The sequence below is a fragment of the Phasianus colchicus genome, chromosome 1 (assembly GCF_987193195.1).
Source record: "Phasianus colchicus chromosome 1, bPhaCol1.hap1.1, whole genome shotgun sequence".
Classification (NCBI taxonomy): Eukaryota; Metazoa; Chordata; class Aves; order Galliformes; family Phasianidae; genus Phasianus; species Phasianus colchicus.
Genome location: NC_143436.1, coordinates 98,212,220 through 98,233,913, shown reverse-complemented (window position 1 = coordinate 98,233,913; position 21,694 = coordinate 98,212,220). Strand labels below are relative to the sequence as shown.

Here is a 21,694-nt window from a genome sequence, read left to right as displayed (position 1 = left end):
GTTAAGCAATACTTTAACCAAGAAGTCTGCAGCATTATTTTAAAGGAACACATATCATTTCCTGTAAATCAGAAGGCTGCATACAACGTATCATGTCATGACTCTTTGTAGCATAATATCAAACCTCTAACTGGGCTTCCATGTGAGTAGAAAAGTACTAGAAACATTCAAATGTTCCAGCACATCTAATTTTCATTCCTAGAGTCTTGTTTTCCTTCCAGCTATATGTTGTAGTGTAACCTCTCAGCAGCTCAACATCACAGGGCCATTTGCTCATTCCTTCCCTAAGGTTGGATGGTGGGATGAGGGAGAGAACTGGCAACAAAATAGAACTCATGGGTTGAGATAATAAACATTTACTAAGAAGAGGAAAAATGGAAACAAAAATTCAGTGATAACAATATATATAGCCACAATGCTCTCCCCTTGATGCTCAGCACCAACATTACAGGATGGTCCAAACCTCTATCAACTGATGACCTGCACTCCCCTAGCAGTGCCTCTCCCCTCCACCTGCTCACAGCATTATGGCCTTCCCAGGCCCCTGTCCTGGTCCTGCTAGGGTCCAATACTCTCAATAATCTTTAAAAAAAAAAGAAAAAAAAAAGAAAAAGAAAAAGAAGGAAAATGCATTTTATAACCTGTAGATCAGAACTTAAACTGTTCTAATTGGACTCAGATTTTAGTCATTTTTTAAATCTCATAAATAATATTTATGGAAACCGCTGCTTGCTGAAGGAAATGGACTACAGTTGGATGGACATTGGATACACCTTACTACCAATAGATGTGTTATGGCTAGAAGGAAATTAATATAGGCAATAAAAAACTGTAGTGAATCATAATTTCTCACTATATTCTGTTCAAGCTATGTCTAAAGGGATGTCCAAGATTTTCTCATACTACACTTCACTGAGAGCACTACTGTAGGGACTATCATAGGGGCACAGTTCTAGGAAAACTAACAAAGCCATTTCAAAATGCACTACTTTGATACACTTGTCTGCCTAAGTGCATCCATCCCGCTTTGATCAGGCTGCCAAAATAAATGTGTCACGATGCTAACTTTGCAGTCACTTCATCAGTAAGTTCATGGTACCTTCCTTTTTCTCTTTCTTTATTCTCCTGCTTCCTGTCAAAATTTACTGTTTCCAGTGATGTAAAGAGTGCAAGATTATTCACTTGTTTTTTAAGGAAAAATAATTTATGTAGAAAATGATGAAAGGCCTCATTAGACGTCAGAGTACAAGTTAAAAAATCAATGTTATTCTGCTATCTAAATGTTTAAATCTACTGAAAAGCAATCGGGTTTCTCTTGGACAAGAAGGAATACTTTCTTCTAAGAGAAAAAGTCAGGTCTTTTATTTAGCCTTGTAGAAAACCAGAAGCAAGATAGACAATCTTATTTTGTTAAGGATTAGAGAGAAAGAATTTTAAACAAACAAACAAATAAATAAACAACAACAACAAAAACCAAACAGATATTCAGTGGATTTTGGGTGGGTAAGTTATGAGTGGCTGAGAGGGTTGGTTACTCCATTCCAAGCTTAGCTGAACTGCGACCCTTCCCTTCCTGCTGAGTGTTCAAAAATGCATTGTGAAATTAGGAAAAGAGGGAGAAAAAAGAAAAAGCTGGAGGCTGCAGCAGCTGGAGTTTATTAGCTTACAAGAACCATCTGATAGGAATGATAGGAAGAGTCTAGGAACACGCAACTAATCAAGACAAAAACCTAGTGTTGATTTGGAAAAGTTTACTTTATAAGTTCATAGTGTGAAAAACAACAAAGATTGGTGTTCTACCTACAGTTATGCAATAAAGTAGTGAGTTTTAGTAGTAATTTTTCACTACCTTTTAGGAAGAATCAGACAGAAACTCTATAAATAAAATATTGTCTAGTAAATTATAACTTGTACCACAAAAAAGTGTCTCCTTTCTCAGGGTCACTGAAAATCAATACAGTTCTTTATGAAAAGCTCTTTACAATGTTTTAACACCTGTAGGTGATGGTTCAACTTGCTACAGCCTATGGATAAGTGATGTGCAAGAATCGTGTACGCACAAAAAGTGCTGAAATAAATGTCTGGTAATACTTCCAGAAAGATCTTCTAAAACTAAATTCTTTGTCTGCTGATTGCAGTTGTTTTTTAGTTATTATTTTATTTTTCACTGTTAATGTATGAAGCTGCAATTCTGGGACAAAATTTGCAATTAAAGACACTACTAAAAGGGCAAATCAGTTTTGATGGAAAATCCTCCTCATATATTCTTAGGCTTTTAGAATTGCATGTTTTGGGTTCAACACTGTTTCCCACAATATTCCTGTCTCTAAACTGGGACATTGTGTTCTATAACAATTGTATGGGTAAAACCTTGATGGATCACTGGCTTAGAACATAATGTTTAATGAACTTCAGCCTGTATGAAAGATAGTAACAAGCAGAAGTCTGCCAGATCTGTCCCAGGACCTGCTTCAGTTCTTTATTAATGACATGGAGAAGGTTAGACATGGTATGTTCATTAAGTTTTCAAGTTAAACCAACATAGGGAAACCACTCCATATGCCTAATGGTAAGGCTACCACCTGCAAAGGGACAGGTTGGCAGAAGGACCAAGTCAACAAGAACCTTACAAAATTCCACAAGGACAAATGCAAAGTCTTCCCTTAGTACAGCTGAAAGATCCCTCTGCCTCAGCACAGGCTGGGGAGCAGCTCTGTCAGAAAGACATGCGGATCTGAATCAGTATCAAGATGAACTGACTTTACAGCCTGCCCTTACAGCAGATAGCCAACAGCATCATCAGCTGTGTAAATGCAGAGGTGGGAGATCAAGGGAAGGAATCATCTCCCTCTAGCCATGCACCTACTTAATGAGGAGTAGTGATCCTTGTCTGCAAATGTTGGACTATATAGTGTTAATTTAACAAGTCATCATTCTGTTCTCTGTAACACAAGCGATACTCTGTGAATGCTGTTGTCAGCATTCGTCTGAAATATACTGTATCCAGTTTTGGGCTCCCCAGTGCAGGAAAGACATTGATAAATAGGGATGGGTTCAGCAGTGTAACCGGGACAATGAGGGCTGGAAGATTTGCCCTATGTGGGGTGGCTAAGGGACCAGAGCTTGTTCAGAGTGGATGGCTATGGGGGAAATGTAACAGCTACCTGCCTATATGGACAGGAAGATCACTGAAAAGATGGAGAGAGGCTTTTCTTGGTTGTAGTAGGAAGAGAGACAAGAAGCATAAGTTGAAACGAGAGGTTCAGACTGGATACAATGAGAAAAATTTTCCCCATGAGGACTGGCAGGCAGAGGTATGAGCTGCCCAAAGAGGCTGTGCAGGCTCCATCATTGGAGGTTTTCAGCACTAATTGGATAAAGCATTGAGCAGGCTGACCTCATAGATGACTGTGCCTAAACAGGAGGTTGGACTAGAGACCTTCAACAGTTGCTTCCAACTTGAGTTATACATGATCCTATATAGCAATTATTATGGAATTGAGCAATAATGCTTCTCAAAGTTTTTCTTTTCCTCTAATACTGAAGGTAGTTCAGCATTATTATAGTCACAACAAACAAATCTAGTCATATCTATATTGCTACGTGATTAATAACAACATGTGTTATCAACTTCCTATTTTTTTTAAAACAAATTGCCTAGGTAAAACAAAAGACTAACTTGTATAACACAACCGAATAAGGATGGGGAGCATTCTCTTATTTTTCTCATCTTGTGGTAATGTCGACCTACTGGCAGAAATCTACACTTCTGAATGTCTTCACAACGTGCTTTGCATACTCAGTTCACTGAACTGACATCAGTGTCTGAGGGTAATTTCCTCTGTCTTTACTCTTGCTAGGAGACCCTCAGCAGAAAGCCGCTCATCAGTTCCATGGATTCCTGACTGTGACAGTCAGATGGAAAAGAGAAAGTATAATTTGAGGAGAAGGCTTTTTGTTTTGATTTTACTTGTTTCATGATTAATTAGGAACACACAAACACAGGATTAAAATGTTTCTCATAGGCAGTAAATCTAGCATGCATATCCTATCGTAGCCTATCACAAATTCAAATCTTTGTAAAAAGGATATCAAGCTCCTATTTGGGTACTATTTTAGAATCTACCACTGTAAAAGACTATATTTCTATCCTACATTAAATAAATCCCATTTTATGCCTGCCTATTCTTTCATCAGTTAAGTAGTAAAGTATGAATATAAACTTAGAAGCAGGTACTACATGAGTAAACAGTTTGAAGATAGGCTATTTACTAAAAACTGGATTTCTGAAAGTTGTACTGTCAACATGCTTTGTAGCTAATATAATTTTTCCATGTGTTCTCTAAGAACATAAGGCTAGAAACAAATGCCAATCCCTAATGAATCCTATTTTCAGTAATGTCTCTGTTAAAATGAGCTTCTAGTCCTTGATAACTTTAATAGCCTTTTTCTCTAGTCCAAATTCCTGTTTCTCGGTTATACAAGGGGCACATACTTCTACTAATGCCATTATAATAAAAATTCTTTTCACAATGTATAGCTGTCTTTTTGTTTCTTTGCTTCGTTCTTTATTTTAAATTGGTCTGATGGCTACTGGAGAACTGGTTGAGAAACAATAGACTTTGCCACTGCTTCCTGTTTTAGTACAACATCAAAGTATAACACAGTAACTGGAAGAGGATATCATCTATAAACTTTCAATGAAAGCAAGCATGATTTATGTACGTGTTATGCTCCAGTATTGCTACTATATGTTTTAACTAATGATTATTGCCTGAACATTGCTATCATTGTGAGGCAATCCTATTGCTTGGTGTTATATTTACAACTCTATTTTAATACATATTAAAAAACACAACAAAGCACTTCAATATGCATGTCAGAAAAATGCATGCACAGAAGCACAAAATTGAAAAGACCTTGTTGGCAGTTTAGACTGACACAGTGAACAGAAAGACTACTGACAGAAGAGAGCAGGGGATTTTATTATTGTTATTATTATTTTTATAATAAGCATAACAACCATCTGTTCCTGGATTTAGAATGCAGATGTACTGTATGAAGTACCTTTATAAAATCAATATCATAGGGCTATGTGCTTATTCTCCCAGTGACTCAGGAGCACACTTCCTCAGTTGGAGTACTAAAAAAGAGGAAGACAATGAAAAATTTCCCAACTGCTAGTTTTGCAAATGTATACTGAGATGTAAAAGTCAAGCAGAAGTCTTCTGTGTATTACCTCTAGCAATGAGGACTCTGTAACAGCAGTTAAATAAAACATTGTTATCTAGTGCTTTACTCAACTCTTGTCGCATATTCATTGGTTCTGCAATGCTATCAAGTAATTGTTGTTACTCTTTGGGCTGTAGGACCAGATGACCTCAGTGCAACTTGAGACATGCCAACAGCGTACTTGGAATACTTATATAAAGAATACAAAGATCTTGTTTCTATGCATCATTATCAACCTGCTTCACTTCTGAAATATGTTTTTCTGCTGTCTCCCCCTCAATACTTGAACATCCTTCAACCTATTCACCACTTCTTTGAATAACATTATCAAGACTCGGCTTTTATTTTATGCATTATTTTCCCCAGAACAGTTTGTTCTTTCCAAGTAATCCTTTAACTAATGATAGCTGCTACTTGATTTGACATTCAACTATATTGTTTCTTTATGGCATTCTTATTTATTTTATTACAGATTATAGTTTTTTTTCCTCTCTCACTGCTTCATTTCAGACCCAAGTTTACTACCTCTACTAATCTTCTAGAAAAGAAATGGTACAAACACATTTCATTTTTAACAGGATAAGTATTACTATAGATTTCCTTTCAAGGATATTTCCCTTTTGCTTCTTAAAATATTCATACAATGACACCTATCCTATTTGATGTGGCGGTCCACTATGAACAATTCTCCTTATCACAATACAAATTAGTAATAAAGAAGAAAGGTAATGTGAGAAAAAAAAAAAAAAAAAAAAAAAAAGATAGGATCCCTTCTCATACGAAAGAACTGTGACACAATGAATTTGTGACTAAAATCAAGGGAAAAAAAAAGTCAAAGACTAGCTGTGGGTCACATGTGGGAACCACAAGATTTCTTTGCATATTGGAAGAGACTTTTGAGAAAACTGTGAATAAAAAGCTTATTTGGAAAGATTCCTTTAAAAAACCATGCACCTACTTAATGAGGAGTGGTGATCCTTGTCTGCAAATGTTGGACTATACAGTGTTAATTTAACAAGTCATCATTCTGTTCTCTGTAACACAAGCAATACTCTGTGATCTGTTAAATGATCCCCGATACTTATGTCACAGTTGATTTAACAGGAAATATGCTACTTCCTGGAATATAATGCATATGCACACTTCAATAACACTGTACAATGCAATCTTAGAGATTGCTTTGCAGCCATCGATTATGTGGAAAATTACTGAGGCTCGAGCTCAATGCTAACTGCTTTGCACTATTCTGAGGATGAAAAAGGAAGCCTAAAAGCTAAGAATGAACAGCTATTCTACTGAACAGGGTGGCAAAACACATGGGAACTTTTATGTGGAAATATTAATTACTTTAATCTTTTCTTGTAAATCTGCCTCCTACAGAAGCATTAATAAAATATTAAACAGAAAAATACTTTTTATAGTTTTAGTCAAAACTACTTTACCCAGTCTTCTCATTCTAGTTTTCTCAATCCCTGCTGCAGGACTGTGGCTCTCAAAACTTCTCAGCCACAAGGGAACATCACTCAGCACATCACGCTCCTATTGATCAATAACCACAAGATTTTCTCATGGAAATCTTGATGTTATTTAACACTATTCCTTCTATGAACATCTTTCCAAATTTTCCATCTGCTTCCTATACAGAGTTCCTCTGCTATCTTACTTGGATAATTTTCCATGTATCCCCTCTGATATTCAGTAGGAAGTCTCCTACACTTTTTTTTTCTTGCTTCCTTTCCTTTTCTATTTGTCTCTGTATGTACCTAAGGGATTTTAACAAAAAAAAAAAAAAAAAAAAAAAAAAAAAGAGAACCAATGATGGGTAACTTAGGGATTTCTTTCCACTCTAACAACTGTCCAAACAATAGTCTTAGTCTGTCTGACATCTCTGTGGCCTGAGCTTGACAAAGAACTGAGCTATTACTTCCATCCCTCTGCCTTCTCTGGTCATCGTTTTCTCCAGTGCACACTCCTACTACCTTGTTCTCCTTTCAGAATCTAGGTCCAAACTCATGGAAGTGGTAAGATATATTACCACCATTTTTGGATCTCTAAATCATGCTAACCACCTAAGATTTCCTTACTCTGTGCAGAGAAACAGATATATTTAGAGAGTATTTTAGAAAACTACTTTAGGCATCTTCCTTAGGGTAAATTAAACACAACATATTTAAATAATATGCTTTCATGCTATTGAAAATCACTCCATACTGGGCTGTTGCTTATGCACATAGTTCAAATAGTCATTTAGATTTTTATTATTGTCCATCTTAATACAATTACTTCCCAACGTGGCCATGGCAGAGTGGAACTGGTCTTTTGTAAAGATGCCAACAAGGAAATCTTATGGGTCCATTTCTTTAAATGACATATTTATAGTTAAAAGATTTTGGTTTTAAACCCTAATTCCTTTGCTGAATCAATCCAGATATGTATAGAACCTCTAATATGGTATCCAGGAGATCACACCAGCTTTTAAATGTTTTATATTCTTAGTATTTCTCTTGTATCAAATATGCGATAGAAAACCTTGCAATCTCCTTTTGTCTAACAGCAGTGCCACAAATATGATTAAAGTCTCAGAGAATAAATGGGTGCAGTTATACCTCTTCCTTTCTAGACTTTTTCCACCCTCTAGTTACTTAAATTATAAATGCTTTCCAACACTGATTATCTTTAATACATATATGTATAACAGTCTCTCTGTTTGAGTCCAGTTGTAATTACTGTGATAATAACAACCTGATAATATGCAAACGTGCCACAGTGTATACCACGTTACTGTACTGACCAGGGGAAAAAAAGTCTGGAGTCGGGTGCTATAATGTACTAAAAATCATGAAAATTCATACACAAACTGATCATTTTCCCATAACAACTGATCTAAATTTTATCAGTAATTTCAGTGTTTATTTGAATAAGCTTGAGCTGGCCACTCCTCTACTCTCTCTTAAAGTGACGTATTTCCTATTTGTTTTGTGCAAGTATACGCAGATCCAGAATGGATACATTAGCACCTTGCAAGGTAGACAAAAATTTTCTCCTGACTTTAATTGGCCTTCAGGAGATCATACTGGAGCACTTTGTAGGAGTCACATAGATCCACTTAAAAATCGTATGAAACATCTGCATGTGTTCATCCTGAAAAACATATATGGAAAGAAAAATACATAGAAAAAAATACTTTTTAACTCTGCAAGTTCCCACAAAAGCAGATGTTTTCCTCATTTGTCTAGTTATGGAGAGCTGAAAGGTAGAAGCATCCTATAGATGTATCATGGCTCTTAATATGACCCCCAAAATTACATTCCTACAGTATGACATCATTCATTAGCTTTGGTTTGTGCGCATTCAGACACGACAAATACAGAATTCAAACAAAACTCTTTTTCTTTTTCTTTTTCTTTTTCTTTTTCTTTTTCTTTTTCTTTTTCTTTTTCTTTTTCTTTTTCTTTTTCTTTTTCTTTTTCTTTTCTTTTTTTTTTTTTTTTTTTGGCCAATAGGTCTAGACATCCTCTAAATACAAAAATTATGTAAATGATTTTAGGAAAGGGTCAGGTAGTTTTCAGCATAAATAACTTCTGGAATGGTTTTTCTCTTGGAGAATGAAATTCTATAGGCAAGAAAGAACAAAAAATACATCTGTAAAATCCAGGAATTCCATATTACAGCATCAGCTAGGCCTGTGAATTAGGACAAATTTTAAAAAGTAACTTCACCTATGAGATCATATTACAGCTAACATTATTTTTATAAATCCTTACTGACTGCTATAGAAACCTGATAGTTTAATTTTAATAAATACCCTAGACCTTTTCTATATAAGCTGAAGCACACACACATTGTGCAAGTGATTATTATTACATAGAGGAGGAACAACAATTGATAATTAAATCTTTAAACTTGAAAAAAAAATTGGTCTTCATTCAGTGTTCATTCAAATAGAGGCACGAAGACTCCAATTAAAAAGAGCCATCGTCTAAGCTTTTCTATTTCTTCAGCTTATGTTTGCTTCTAACTTGATCCTGACCTTTGTGTTTTCTTGAAAAATACCTATTAAAACATGGCCTTTGAGTTAACATCCTGAGAGCCTCCAGGGAGTGACTAGATTGGGGTCTGATTTTTTCAGTCTTCCCCAGTGACCCCTGTGGGTCTCTTGGAGACAAGTTCAGCAGTGGCAATACAGAGTCTTGGATGTGGTGCTCGTGTTCAAATGGGCATCACTGAAGGCTCATCTGAGAGGGACGCAGAAGAGTCCACAATCTGCTCAGGCAATCCTCCCATATCCCTATAGCCTGAAGGGAGCTATTGCCTTTAAACATTGCCGTATATGCCTTATGTACATATTCCCTGTTCAGGGGAACTGAGTGGTACTTGTCTGCTGTCATCCACCTGGCTGTACTCGCAGGGCTGAGTCCTATCCCAGGGAAGGAGAGAAATCTCTATCCCTCCTCAGAAATGATCTGCTGGGCATCCCGCAGACGCATACATGTAGATGTGGTACTGAGGGACACAGTTTAGTGGGCATGATGGTGATAGGTTGGACTCGTTAACCTTAGAGGACCTTTCCAATCTGAATGATTCTATGAATCTATGATACCTGCTAATGGGGGGCCTGTGGAAGTTCCTCTCCTAGCTCTGTGGGCTGTGGGCCTGAGGCAGCCACCCATGCCCATTCTGTGCAGAGTATGCTGCAGTACTGCAGCCATGCTCATGCCAAGGAGGGGCCCCCAGCTAAAACTGGGGGGACTACGTTAACAATACAGGCAGGGTCATCGTCCCAAAAAAGGCTGTTGAAACACAGGACCTAAGAAGTACCATTCTCAGACCTGTTTTCTGAAGAAAAAAATACTGCAGTACATTAAAAGAAGATGCATTTTTTGAATAAGATGAACCCAAATATATAAGGGGGATAGATGTTCCAAACTCAGAGAGAGGAAGTAAAGGAAGTGACTTAGGAAAAAAAAAAAAAAAAAAAAAAGGGAATATTCACAAATGGTAGTGAAGTCCAAGTAATTCACATACACCACAGTTCCTATGTGTTTCTAAGAAGGCATCAGTTTTCTTGACTCGGGGTGGATTTGTATTGCTTTGCCTTCTTACCCTTTTATAAAAATGTACTTTAAACTGGAATACAATTATGTGTCAAGGTTTTAAATCACATGCAGGGATGATTGCAGAGAGTAGGTGATGAAAGCTGTAATCATCTAAGTGGTGTATAACAGATCTGAACTACTCTGAATGGATAAGACATTACTCCCTTTTTTATACCTGCTATTCTCTTTTTATATTCAGTAAGATTGTCTTATTTATGAATATTTGAATACAACACTTTCATTAATCACTTGAATATATACAATTTTGTATGGTGTGAGCAGTAATTGCACTAGTAGCCCAATGATAAAGTATTTACAGAACACCTTTCAGTTAAATTTTCAACTCACCCTTCATGCTTTCCAAAAGTTTCTACCACTAGAATACTTAATACTTACCTTTGCAATCTAAAACTTGTTGAGGTCTAGGTCTTGCCACTGTTCTGGAGCAGACATCTTTCAAGAGAGCTCCACTCAGTGGTTCCGTAGCTGAGTCCAGATGCAGTAGGCAGCACAGCTCCTGGAGCTGGGTGTCACTTCAGGAGCTGCAGAACTGGCCCCCTAAGGGTCCCTGCTGCACCACACAGCATGATGCTGCTTATCTGGAGCCTCTTTTATTTGACCTAGAGAGGCTTTTCTCCAGTTCATGCAAAACAGTAGTTATGACTCTTCTTCAATTGCATCTTAGTTTAATTTGATCTTTTTCTCCCCACTGCAATACATTTTAGTTCTGCTCTCAATAGAAATGAAGCACAGTGAGGAAGGGGTCCAGGAAGAGGGAATTAAAAAAAAAAAATCCTTCTGGAAAAATTCCTGTGCATGGTCTTTGGAAAAATTGCTACGAGGTGATGTTACCTCATGCAGTAATATACACAATTTAAAGGAAAATAACTGTTGTATTGTTTTCATTAGTAGAAATGGATTTTAAACACTTGAATATTTGAAATACACTGTAACACACAATAAAAGACAATCATCTTGGTGAGTTAAAAAGAATAATTCCCAACAGTACTAACAACATTGAGCTTCAAGGGTGATGGGGAAAGAAAGCTAGCCAGCAATGATGGTTAAAAAATGTGTACAGGTGTTAATGGTAGATGTGGGTGGAAAGTGTCATAAGGAGGCAGTCAGGAGTATTTCGGAAAGATGCACTCTACCTGTGTAGCCCAGCGAATTGTCACCATTATCAGAGGTGGGGAGTGGCGTCCCGCTGTCGTTCCCCCTCTCTAGGTCGTCAGAGTCTGTCGGAAACAACACCAGAGCTGCTGATGGGGTCACAGGAGTAACAGGAGTTGCCATTTTGATCAAAACACGTCCAGACACAATTAAATCCACACATGACAGCAAGAGCCAAAGGGCCAGTGCGTGGCGCACGGTGTCCTCCCAACTGCATGGCGATGCCCGATGGAAGGTGGCCGGCATTGCCCCAGGCCCCCAAATATTGCCCGCTGCCCCTCGCTGCCCTCCCAGCTCTCCTGCCCCTCAGCTCCCTCTCTGCAGCCTGTGCCGTGCAGCAACTGGCCCACCAGCCTGTGCAGGCTGCTGTGAGCATATGGGGACGGGGAGGCAGGGGAGCTGAATGCTAGCATTGCTAATTTTCCACCTTATTGTTAATCAAAGCTATTGACTGTGATCACTCGCCATCATCGCTTCATCTCCTGGCAATTACGGACCCAGGGGACTTCACCTCTTTGTGGGGAGGGGCTGAGAGGGGGGAATGAATCTTGGCGAGCAAGTGGGGCTGCTCTGCCTCTTCTGCAAGATTGGGCAGGGCTTCCCTTTCAGAGGGCAATAGTTTAGCAGCAGAGGAAGCAAGATGCGTTTTCTGAGTTGAAAGATGCTCGCAAAGAAACACTCAATTTTTATGTCACATTTAAAAAAAAAAAAAGGAAAGGAAGGCAGCTGGTCAGCTAAGCACAGAAATGGACACATTTTAAGACTGCAAGATAAATTGCTGATCAAAACACCATAAAGCACTGTGAAGGTAACCCATAATAATGAAGTAAATAATTCAAAGCAAAAAATAAAATAAGAACCCTAGTGGCTCTGAAAATAAAACAGAACCATCCAAAGGAATTTGTTGTCAGTATCAAAATACCTTTTTACCCTCATCTGTAAATGTAAAACTGCAAATTAAACTTTAATTCTTTTCTTTTTTAATTTGCTTTTGATATCACAATGTTCAAAAGATAATACCTAAAATGAATCATTCATGTTTTGGTTAAAAAGCTGCAAGAAGAAAACCTGTTCCCAAGAATACCAATAACACAATAGGCTGCACTTCTTTTCTTATTGATGGATGTCAGACAATTTTTTAATAATTTTAAAGACCCTGAATAGAAAAGATACGTTTTACGTGCACACACACACCACATACACACACATATTCTGGATTTCCATGATGACTGAAAGTATTTCAATAAATTGTACATGCTGCTAAAAATCATGTTGGTTTCACACAACTCCTAACAGAATATAGTTGTTTTTTTGTTTTTTTGTTTTTTTTCCTGGATGCAGTTTTACTAGGTCTGTTAATGCAATGTTTAAAATGTGATGTTGAACATTCATATTCTCCATTTGTGCACAAAAAAAATCATAAATCCAGACCTTTTGTAAGGAATTCTAAAAGAAAAACAAACAAAAAACAAAAAATCAAAATCCTCAAGACCAACCAGATTAAAGGATTACACACAGCAGAAAAAAAAAAAAAAAAAAAAAAAAAATCTTAAAAAAATAGTCAATTAAAAGAATTGAGAATTGACAGCATGCCTTTTAAATTACTGCTGTAAAAAATTAAAACAAACAAACAAACAAAAAAAGCAAAACAACACAAAATACTAAGATGGCGTTTCATCCTGGCAGATGAAAAAAGTGAAATATGTTCATTTACTGACCCATTCATCTTTGCTGACTCACTAATGGCCAATGTCACACACGTCTTTAAAGACTACTCTGGAAGAGGCTGTTGAGTGAATGGTTCAACATTCTGCTTCTCCAGATTGCTCACTTATTTGCATTCAAGGGTTGACTGGGTCAGAGTTTTAAATTATAGCAGTAAAGAAGGATGGGACTTCTTTATTAAAGTAAGATCCAGAGCCTGTGCCTACTTTCTTTTGGGAAAATGTTTATAACCAACGACAAAGAGCTCAGACTGAGATTTCAAGCAACGAACCTGTCAATCATCACGTTGAAAGATTAGTTGCCTTTTAGGAGATTTAACCATACACTACTCAAAATGATTAAGAAGAAGGAAGATGTGCAGAAAACTCCTGGCATGTTCTCATGTGAGCTTAAGGTGTGCTGTCATGTGCAAAGTATGACTGCAAAATGAATTGGTCTATTTTATCCAAGATACTGCTTAGGACAAAGCATTCCCAAGAGAGGGCCAACATCCTCTTGGAAGACATCTCAAAGAGCAGCCACTGCTCACATCCTTTAGCGAGACCTACATTGCAGGGTTAACCAGAAGCAGTTTCAATTTCAGGAATTCTGTGCGTTTGCTCCAGCCAACAGCAGCTCTAAAATGAAGCTCCAACTGTTTGCAGCCATTTAGGCATGAAAATCTTGCCTTCAGTCCCTCCAATGATCAAAATGAGGGGGTTAGTCTGTTTTAACCCTACTCATATTTACATGATATCTGCTAATGACAATACATTTATTACATTACTTATTATATACAGATTTTTCACTCACACCTTCTTTGAGAAATTCAACTTTTCAACTTGGTCATAAATATGACATTCATCCAGTGTTAAATCACATGTGAAAACTGCTTTTGCTAAAGACAATCTTGGAAGTTGAGTTCTTGCTGTGGGTGAATTCTCCACATTTCACTGAAGAATATATCTGCACTCAACTCCTGCATTTAGGGATTTAGCCCCTTGCACTGGGCTGAATTTAATTGTAGCCCTATCATAAGATCTAGCTTCACACAATTGACTTAAATGGTATATTTCACCATAAAACTGCTATGAAGGCATTCTACTGAATGCATGGTGAAGGGCCTGAGAGTTGAGATATGATGTATTTCCATTCACTTGCTGTAGGATGAGGCAATTTTCCATTTGGCTATGCTAAACATAATGAATAATTTCAGATCACTACACTAGTTGCCATGCAAAACGAACTGATAAACAAACAAACCAATAAATAGATGGAAAGAAATGAATGTGATAATCTGGAAAATTCAAATGATGTATGAAAAATTTACAGCTTGTTCCAAGTCAAAGAAAGTACTGAACTCATGGAAATGCCACATTCACTTTACAGCAAGGCTCTTGTTTATTACAACATAATATAATGGGTAGAGGCTTCACAGAAATGACAGAAATGTCTGTCAAAACCTCTCTAGTAAAGATCTATGTCTTGGTTGAACTTCAGAGTCTCAAAATCAGAATGGATTTAAGCCACAGTTTCTGATATCTCAGCTTCTCAGAAAAGTCTCTTTTCAGCAAAATAAAACTTTAAAAGATGCTTAAGCAGTAATTGGATGATTCATTAAAAACTAAAATAAAGATTAAGCAAAAATCTCAACATTTCATTTAAAATTAATTATTTTTACTTTTAAGTATGTAAAGCTGCAGAAATAGGGTAAAATATATATTTTTTCCATTTACTTTTTTGCTACCAAACAAATCAGTTTGTTCCAAAAGGGTATGCCTTGGAAGAGAACAACAAAATGTGATGCCTTGACTACCAAAGAGAGAAAAAGAAAAAGGACAGCAGTTATTAGTTGCTATGACACTTTTCATTCACAGGAGCATTTGTGATACACCTCATTAGAGAAGCAAAACCCCCTCACCATGATGAAAAAAGAGTCTAATTTATTCTTTCCACAGCCGTCTCCAGAGCCACCATTCATTAAATTAAGCAAGTACCTCATGGCATTAGAAAAAAATCATATATTTTGACTTGACAGGAAAGTGCTACATTTCCCAACAGTGAATGGTCTAGATTTTTAGTTGAAGGATTTCAAGTTTAGTAAGTACAGACCAACCACAGATGCCACCTGCAAAGCAGCAAGAGGACTTGGCTTAATAATATATGTTATGAACAAGTCTAGGTTGCCTAACAGAAATTTTGAGAGTGTCAAAATCTTTATCAACGTGTGGAATCGTGTTCACTGAAATTTCCACTTAAGAATCTTTAACTTAATCCATTTTATTGGACTACAGCAGTAGCCACTAGACACAATTTATGCTTTCACATACACGTCTTTAATTATCTCTAAAATGGTCAGAAAATCCAAATACTAAATACTTGCTTTTCATTGCCTCACCTACAACATCTAAAACTAACCACTCATATCTTCTTTCACATCTACTTTCACATGGCTGGTGCAACCCTAGTCTCAAATATTGTTTTAAACATTTTCACCACAGCTCGGCTCTCTATGTGATGGTCACCACTGATGGTTTTTTCCACCAGCAACAGAAAGTTAAGCCATCAGTTATTGCTTCTTTTGTACTAGTGAGATAGGTCTATATGACAAGACTTATTGAAGATGCATTCTTAAAAGTCCCCAAATGATTCAGTATTGATTCCCTAGCCCATCTTCCCAGATGACACAAATAATGCAGCAAAGATCTGAGCAGGCACCACTTCTTACTACTGTGGGAATCTCACATATGAAATACTACACTGATTATACTTTATCTGAAATTAAAGTCACCTACTGAACAATGCCTGACTACAAAAACAGCAATTGCTGCTTAATTTTATTTAAAAACTTACCACTCCATTATTTTTTGCTGTGTTTCTCTAACTTTCACTATCATCACCTTGAGGGTACAAAATTTGGAAGAAATGTCATAAATAGCATTTGCAAATGACCATTAATAAAAGATTAGGGTGAAGCAAATGAATATAAACTACTATCAATATTAGGATTGTGTTCTACAAATTGGATCAATTTCCATTGATTCCCTTCTACTGATCCAGACAAATTCAGAAAGAGGCATCAGGAAAAAAAAAAAAAGCAGCACAGGCCACCACGGATTAAGTTGAGGAAAAAAAATATCAGCCTTTTTCTTCAGTATTTTGATGTATTCTGGCTTTCACTGGAGTTATATTAGAAATATCTTATAATATGTTTTAAGGGATATTTAATTATATTACTTGGTTATTTATAATGGTAAAACATTTTATTCTATCAGTAGATAGTTAAGTAATGGTAGTACCTAAGTGAGAACTACTGCTTAGACTAAATGACTATCTGTGAGAACTAACTTTTGTGAAAGGAAATATAAAATTATGTATTTACTCAGGAAAAAAAACAAAAAACAAACAAACAAAAAAACCCAAAACAAAAAACAAACAAAAAACAAACAAAAACAAAACAAAACAAAACAAAAAAAAACCCAACACCCCCAGACAAGCTTTCAAGCATGTAGACTTATTCTTCAGATCTGGATGAAAAGGAAAAACTTCAAGCTATATGAAGAATTGGGAATAATTCGGCCGTCCTTATACCATCACAACAACACTACATTCTACATTAGAAGCCTATGCTGTATATGGCTGATCAGTTTGGAAACTAACCTTTCCAATGTTTTGTATTAGCTGGAGGGAAATATGCTATTATTTTTAATAAGACTTAATAGCACAACTTTCTAGAGATACAATCACATTCAGCCAGTGCTCTAATATCTTTGAAGTGGATAACTTTAGGGAATTATGACCATTTTCACCAGCTGAGGTTATCCAAAAGTAATTAACAAGTTCTTCATTAAAAATTTACATTGCTTGCCTACCTCATCTTAAAAGTTAAGAAAGGTTTAAGCTAAGAGAAAATGGGAAGAATTTGCTATCATATAATGGCTTTAATCTGAGGATTTGGCACTAGTATTTTACAAATGAATCCATAAGGATGTTTTTTATTAATAACTTATACTACTATGGTCTAGCAACTTAATATATGTTTCTAAAAATAAAATATATATGTTCATATAAGTACAGAAATGTTATTCACTAGGCAGAAGAGAAAGTTTTCTGATGAGAACAGACATACTTTGTGGTATAAAAGAACCCTTAGGGTCAGAATCTACAAGAAGGAAAAATACACGTTCTATTTAACAGTTTGAGCACCTTTACTTCAATCATCTTCAAAGAACAATACATATGACTGAAATTCTGACAGTAACAGAAGCTATTAAACAGCTTGCCTCCCCTTCATTTCCATGCTACGTTCAATAAAAGCCTTTATATTAGAAAAAAAATTAAGGCAGTACTTCCAATTATGGAAAAGAATGTAGCCAGTAAGCAATCTCTTTGCATTTATTTACAAGGGCTGCTTTGAAAAAAAATGCCTCCTATTTTATTACGTTGACCCACAACATCAGATGTAAACATTGGTGGTGTAGCAGTAGAGATTGAACCTTCCTGCCAATTCCTTCCTGTTACATCTTGCTTCTTTATGACTGATGGCAGCAGAGGGGCAGTCTGACAAAATGGCACCTGACATGGCAGTGCAGATGAGGCAAAGATGTGGAACTGAATTCTGTCATGAGGAGAAATGGTACTCACTGATGCTGACTCACTGAAGCTGAATGTTATGGAGACCAAACAGTGGATGTGAGCACCACTCAGGTGGTGGGTGGTTATTTCAGCAGTGGGGACAGCAAAATTGGATCACCTCTACTGGAGCAGATTTTTGTGAGCACAGCAAGCAGGCTCCTGTTCATCACTGGCAAAAATGCATAATGGTGGTGACTGTGTTGAAAAGCAATGTTTTGTAGCTAAGAGTTTGCTCTATCAAACAGTGTTATTGTGCTCTTTGTACCTGTTGTAGTTTCTATTGGAAATAAATAGGAGACCCTTCTTTTAGAATGACCTTTGGCATATCTTCTGTGTAAAGTGAGGTCAGTGATTACCATATCCTATAGGGTGATCTGATGATTAAACAAAGGAGGTTTTGACACTGTCATAGTTTACAGTTAAATCCTTGTGGTCTAAGAATTTCATTTAGAGTTAGCACAGTACATTGGTGATTTTGAAGTGAACACTGCAAACTAAAAGGCAAATTACAACGCAAACAAATGACACGGAGTGGAAAAGCATATCATGTCAATCAATACAGCTCTATATGTATAAATTTACAGTAAGCTACAAATGTCATCAAATCACTTATACATATGCACACAGAGTAGTAGTAAGTTGAGCGCCCAGAATTCCCTTTCCTATTAATCTTCCATGACAGCAAATTAGCTGGAGATATCAAGTGATTCTCACTTGCAATATACCTTTTTTTCTTAACCCAAAGAATGTTTTCTTTTTTTTCATGCTAAGTGGAAGTATGTATTTCTGGGAAAGTTTTGTCTTCTGTTATTAGATCACAGGGGTTCTCTCCAAAAAGCTCTTCCTAAGAGCTGTTGCTTTTGTGCCACATAATGAAATGCGCCTTTCTACAATTGATGATTTTTTAAGTTCATTCCTTGGAGAGGAGAGAAGCCATACAACAGGTGTCCTTCCTTTCTTTGTTTACCTGAGCTGAACACAGCTAGTAAAAATCATATCCTTAAGAAAACAAATGACCGAGCATGTAAGCATTTGCCTGGAAAATTTGATATTAGGCTGAAGTCCTTTCTTGTTAAAGCAGCAAAATGCTCCCATTGACTATGTTCAGGGTTCTGTTAGCACAGCTGTGAATACTTCAGGGAAACAGGAGAAAGAGCCACAAATAAAGAATTAGCAATTATTATCTAGGTCATAATGGAACATACACATGTCTCAATCAAGTTAAAAATTTTGCATCTAAACCAGGAAAGCTTTGTAGAATGGTAGTATGTTAATTTAACAGTTTACAGTAGTTTGCTAGCATCTTCCAGCTGGAAATCTCATTTCTCAGGGTGATTAATGTCAGCCTCAAATGAAAGCACGGGGTCAAAAATTACTCCAAGTTTATAAACTCAAACTCCAGACAAAATAGTACTACAATGAAATGAAATATCTGACAAGGATATCAATATTTTTTCTATCTTATTTGGTATTAATTTTGCAGAGTTGAATTCTGACAAGAAATCACACAACACAGCAAGAGGTACTCAGGTTTACAAGGATCTACAGATATTTCTAGATAATGTCAATTTGTAATGTGTATGTTGAGCATAGGAATGACTAGCTAGGGGCAGTAATTTTGAAATCAAATAAAACCTTCAATATATCCATGGGAACCCCTGAAATAATTAGAACTTTAACTGAAAGCAGAGACCCCAAAGTAGTAAAGAATGAAAGCTGAAAAATGATATGTTTTAAGCTACACGAATACGACAAGAACAATGCCAGTGTAAATAACAAAAGAACCTACATGAAAATTGTGATGAATAAGAGCATGAAGATGGCAAAGAGACTAAATCCCACATCCATGCCTTTCAGATAAACTGCCCAATAAAGCATAACCTTATCAGAAACTTCACTTTGTGTGTTGGTAAAGACAGAACAATATCTAATGAACAAATGGAAGGAAACCATACGTCACCTTTAAAAAGCAAAACCAGTAAACCTATAGTGCTGGAGATCAGGAAATTAGACTTCTCACAGTAAGGGACTCATTCATCATCACAGCAATGAACTGAAAATGGAACCACAGATGACAAAGAATATCTTGTGTCTGATTTACTTACAAAGCATTTCCAGAGTATATCAATGCCGGCCAGGACACAGCTTTAATGTCACTTAACTGAATTATTACACTGTATAGGAAGTAAGAGTGAGAGCTTGAGGAAAGAAAAAATACTTCAGCAAACTCCAGTTGTTTGTTTGTCCTAACTTCATTACATGTGTTGGTGCAGCTGCTTTGAGCAGGAAATAAAAAATATTTCTGAAGCAATATTATACGTATCATATGTTTCAAGCATGATTGGTTCCATATTGCTGGGGCCCTCAAGCGCCTCTAGCAGAGTTCATCAGCAAATTTTAATGTGTCAAACTGCATAAAAGTCAGAAGTAGGAGCTTTATCCTTAAGGGCTAGGGATCCAGCACAAAAACTCCAAGAGGGAAGATGATGTTCTGGCTTTAATATGAGCACCAAGTTCTCCCATGGGCTCCTGATGAAAGGAAGTAGGCAGAGCCCTGAGTTGGTTGCCAGCAGTCCTCTTCAAACTGCTTTTTGTCCTGGTGCTCTCAGAGACTCTCTCCACATGCTCATGGGTGAGATCTCAACATGAGTGTCCCAGACTGCAACTCAATGGTTCCTGAGCTTGAGTGGTAGTAGGGCTGGCAGACACCAGTCCTTGCTGGATGCCACACATGGGCAGCTGTCTCTCAGAGCATAGCAGACGTGTCAACATTCTAATCAAATATGCCTTGGCAACATTTTTCCTGTGTAGCCAGTGGGGAAACCTATGATCAGCTTAGGCCTTTATCTGAAAACATCAGCTCATTGCAATGAACCGTTAATATTTACCTTAAAACTAAAGACATGGAGCACAATACAAATGTACCATAAAACAGAAGGTACCAGAAGATCAAGCCACTGATAAACATGGAGCTGTAGAACCAGATCTGTGCACATAACCTATCAATTACAAACAAATGCTAGCTCACAGTTCAGTGATACATGATTCCTACTGCTAAATTTAAGGCAACAGGCTCGTTAGTTCGGATCTTCATCATATTACAACATTAAACAACTCATGTCCAAGATTATTTTAGAATAGACTGAAATGGTCAAAGATTTAAGATATAGATTTTACATTTATTTCATTGACAGGTGTGAAAGATTATGGAAAAAGTAAATGTAAGAGAACAAAATAAACATACAAGAACCTAAACAAAATCATATCAAGCATATTAAAGGCAATTAAACATTTTTCATTTTCACGTTCAGAGGCCAGACTACAGAAAATTCCTACAGAAATGTTGTAATTTCAGAAGGTGCTAGATGAAAAAAAAGCCAAGACTAACACATTGGATCAAATAACAAATCAGGCTGATCTGACACTGAACACTGCTTAGAAAGTAAAATGAGAATAAGTAAAATGGTATTATTTTATTACACCGGTTCAAGGTCTCAACTAGAAAAACTTGCCTCAGAAGATGGTGAGGAAATTTAAACTTTATAAAAAAAGAAGCAATGCTGATTTTACCACATTATTCCTATTACACAAGATTTTACACAAGTTTATCTAACTCTACTGAAATTTTCTTCTGACTGAAGAGTGACCAAGGAGATGTGATATTGTCCTGGAGGCAAAATGCTAGACATAAAGAAGCTGCAAGAGTATGTAAGTGCTCAAAGCTGAATATAACTGAACCATTAAACAAGTCAGTGGAAGTATTCCCATCCAAGATAACGACCATTTCAGGCACACTTCAGCAGAATCTTCTAAAATTGTGAAGCATCTTAGAAATTCTTTTCTTAGATACACCA

General features: G+C 36.7%; 1 protein-coding gene across 2 annotated transcripts in view; it reads right to left on the bottom strand.

Annotated features, from left to right (window-relative positions):
* Positions 1–21,694, bottom strand: part of ROBO1 (roundabout guidance receptor 1) — a 507,540-nt gene that overhangs the window by 355,795 nt on the left and 130,051 nt on the right. For both annotated transcript variants that reach the window (XM_090121053.1, XM_090121063.1), the window contains exon 2: positions 11,483–11,566. In XM_090121053.1, the coding sequence (XP_089977179.1) occupies positions 11,483–11,566 (84 nt within the window). The remainder of the gene's footprint in view (positions 1–11,482; positions 11,567–21,694) is intronic.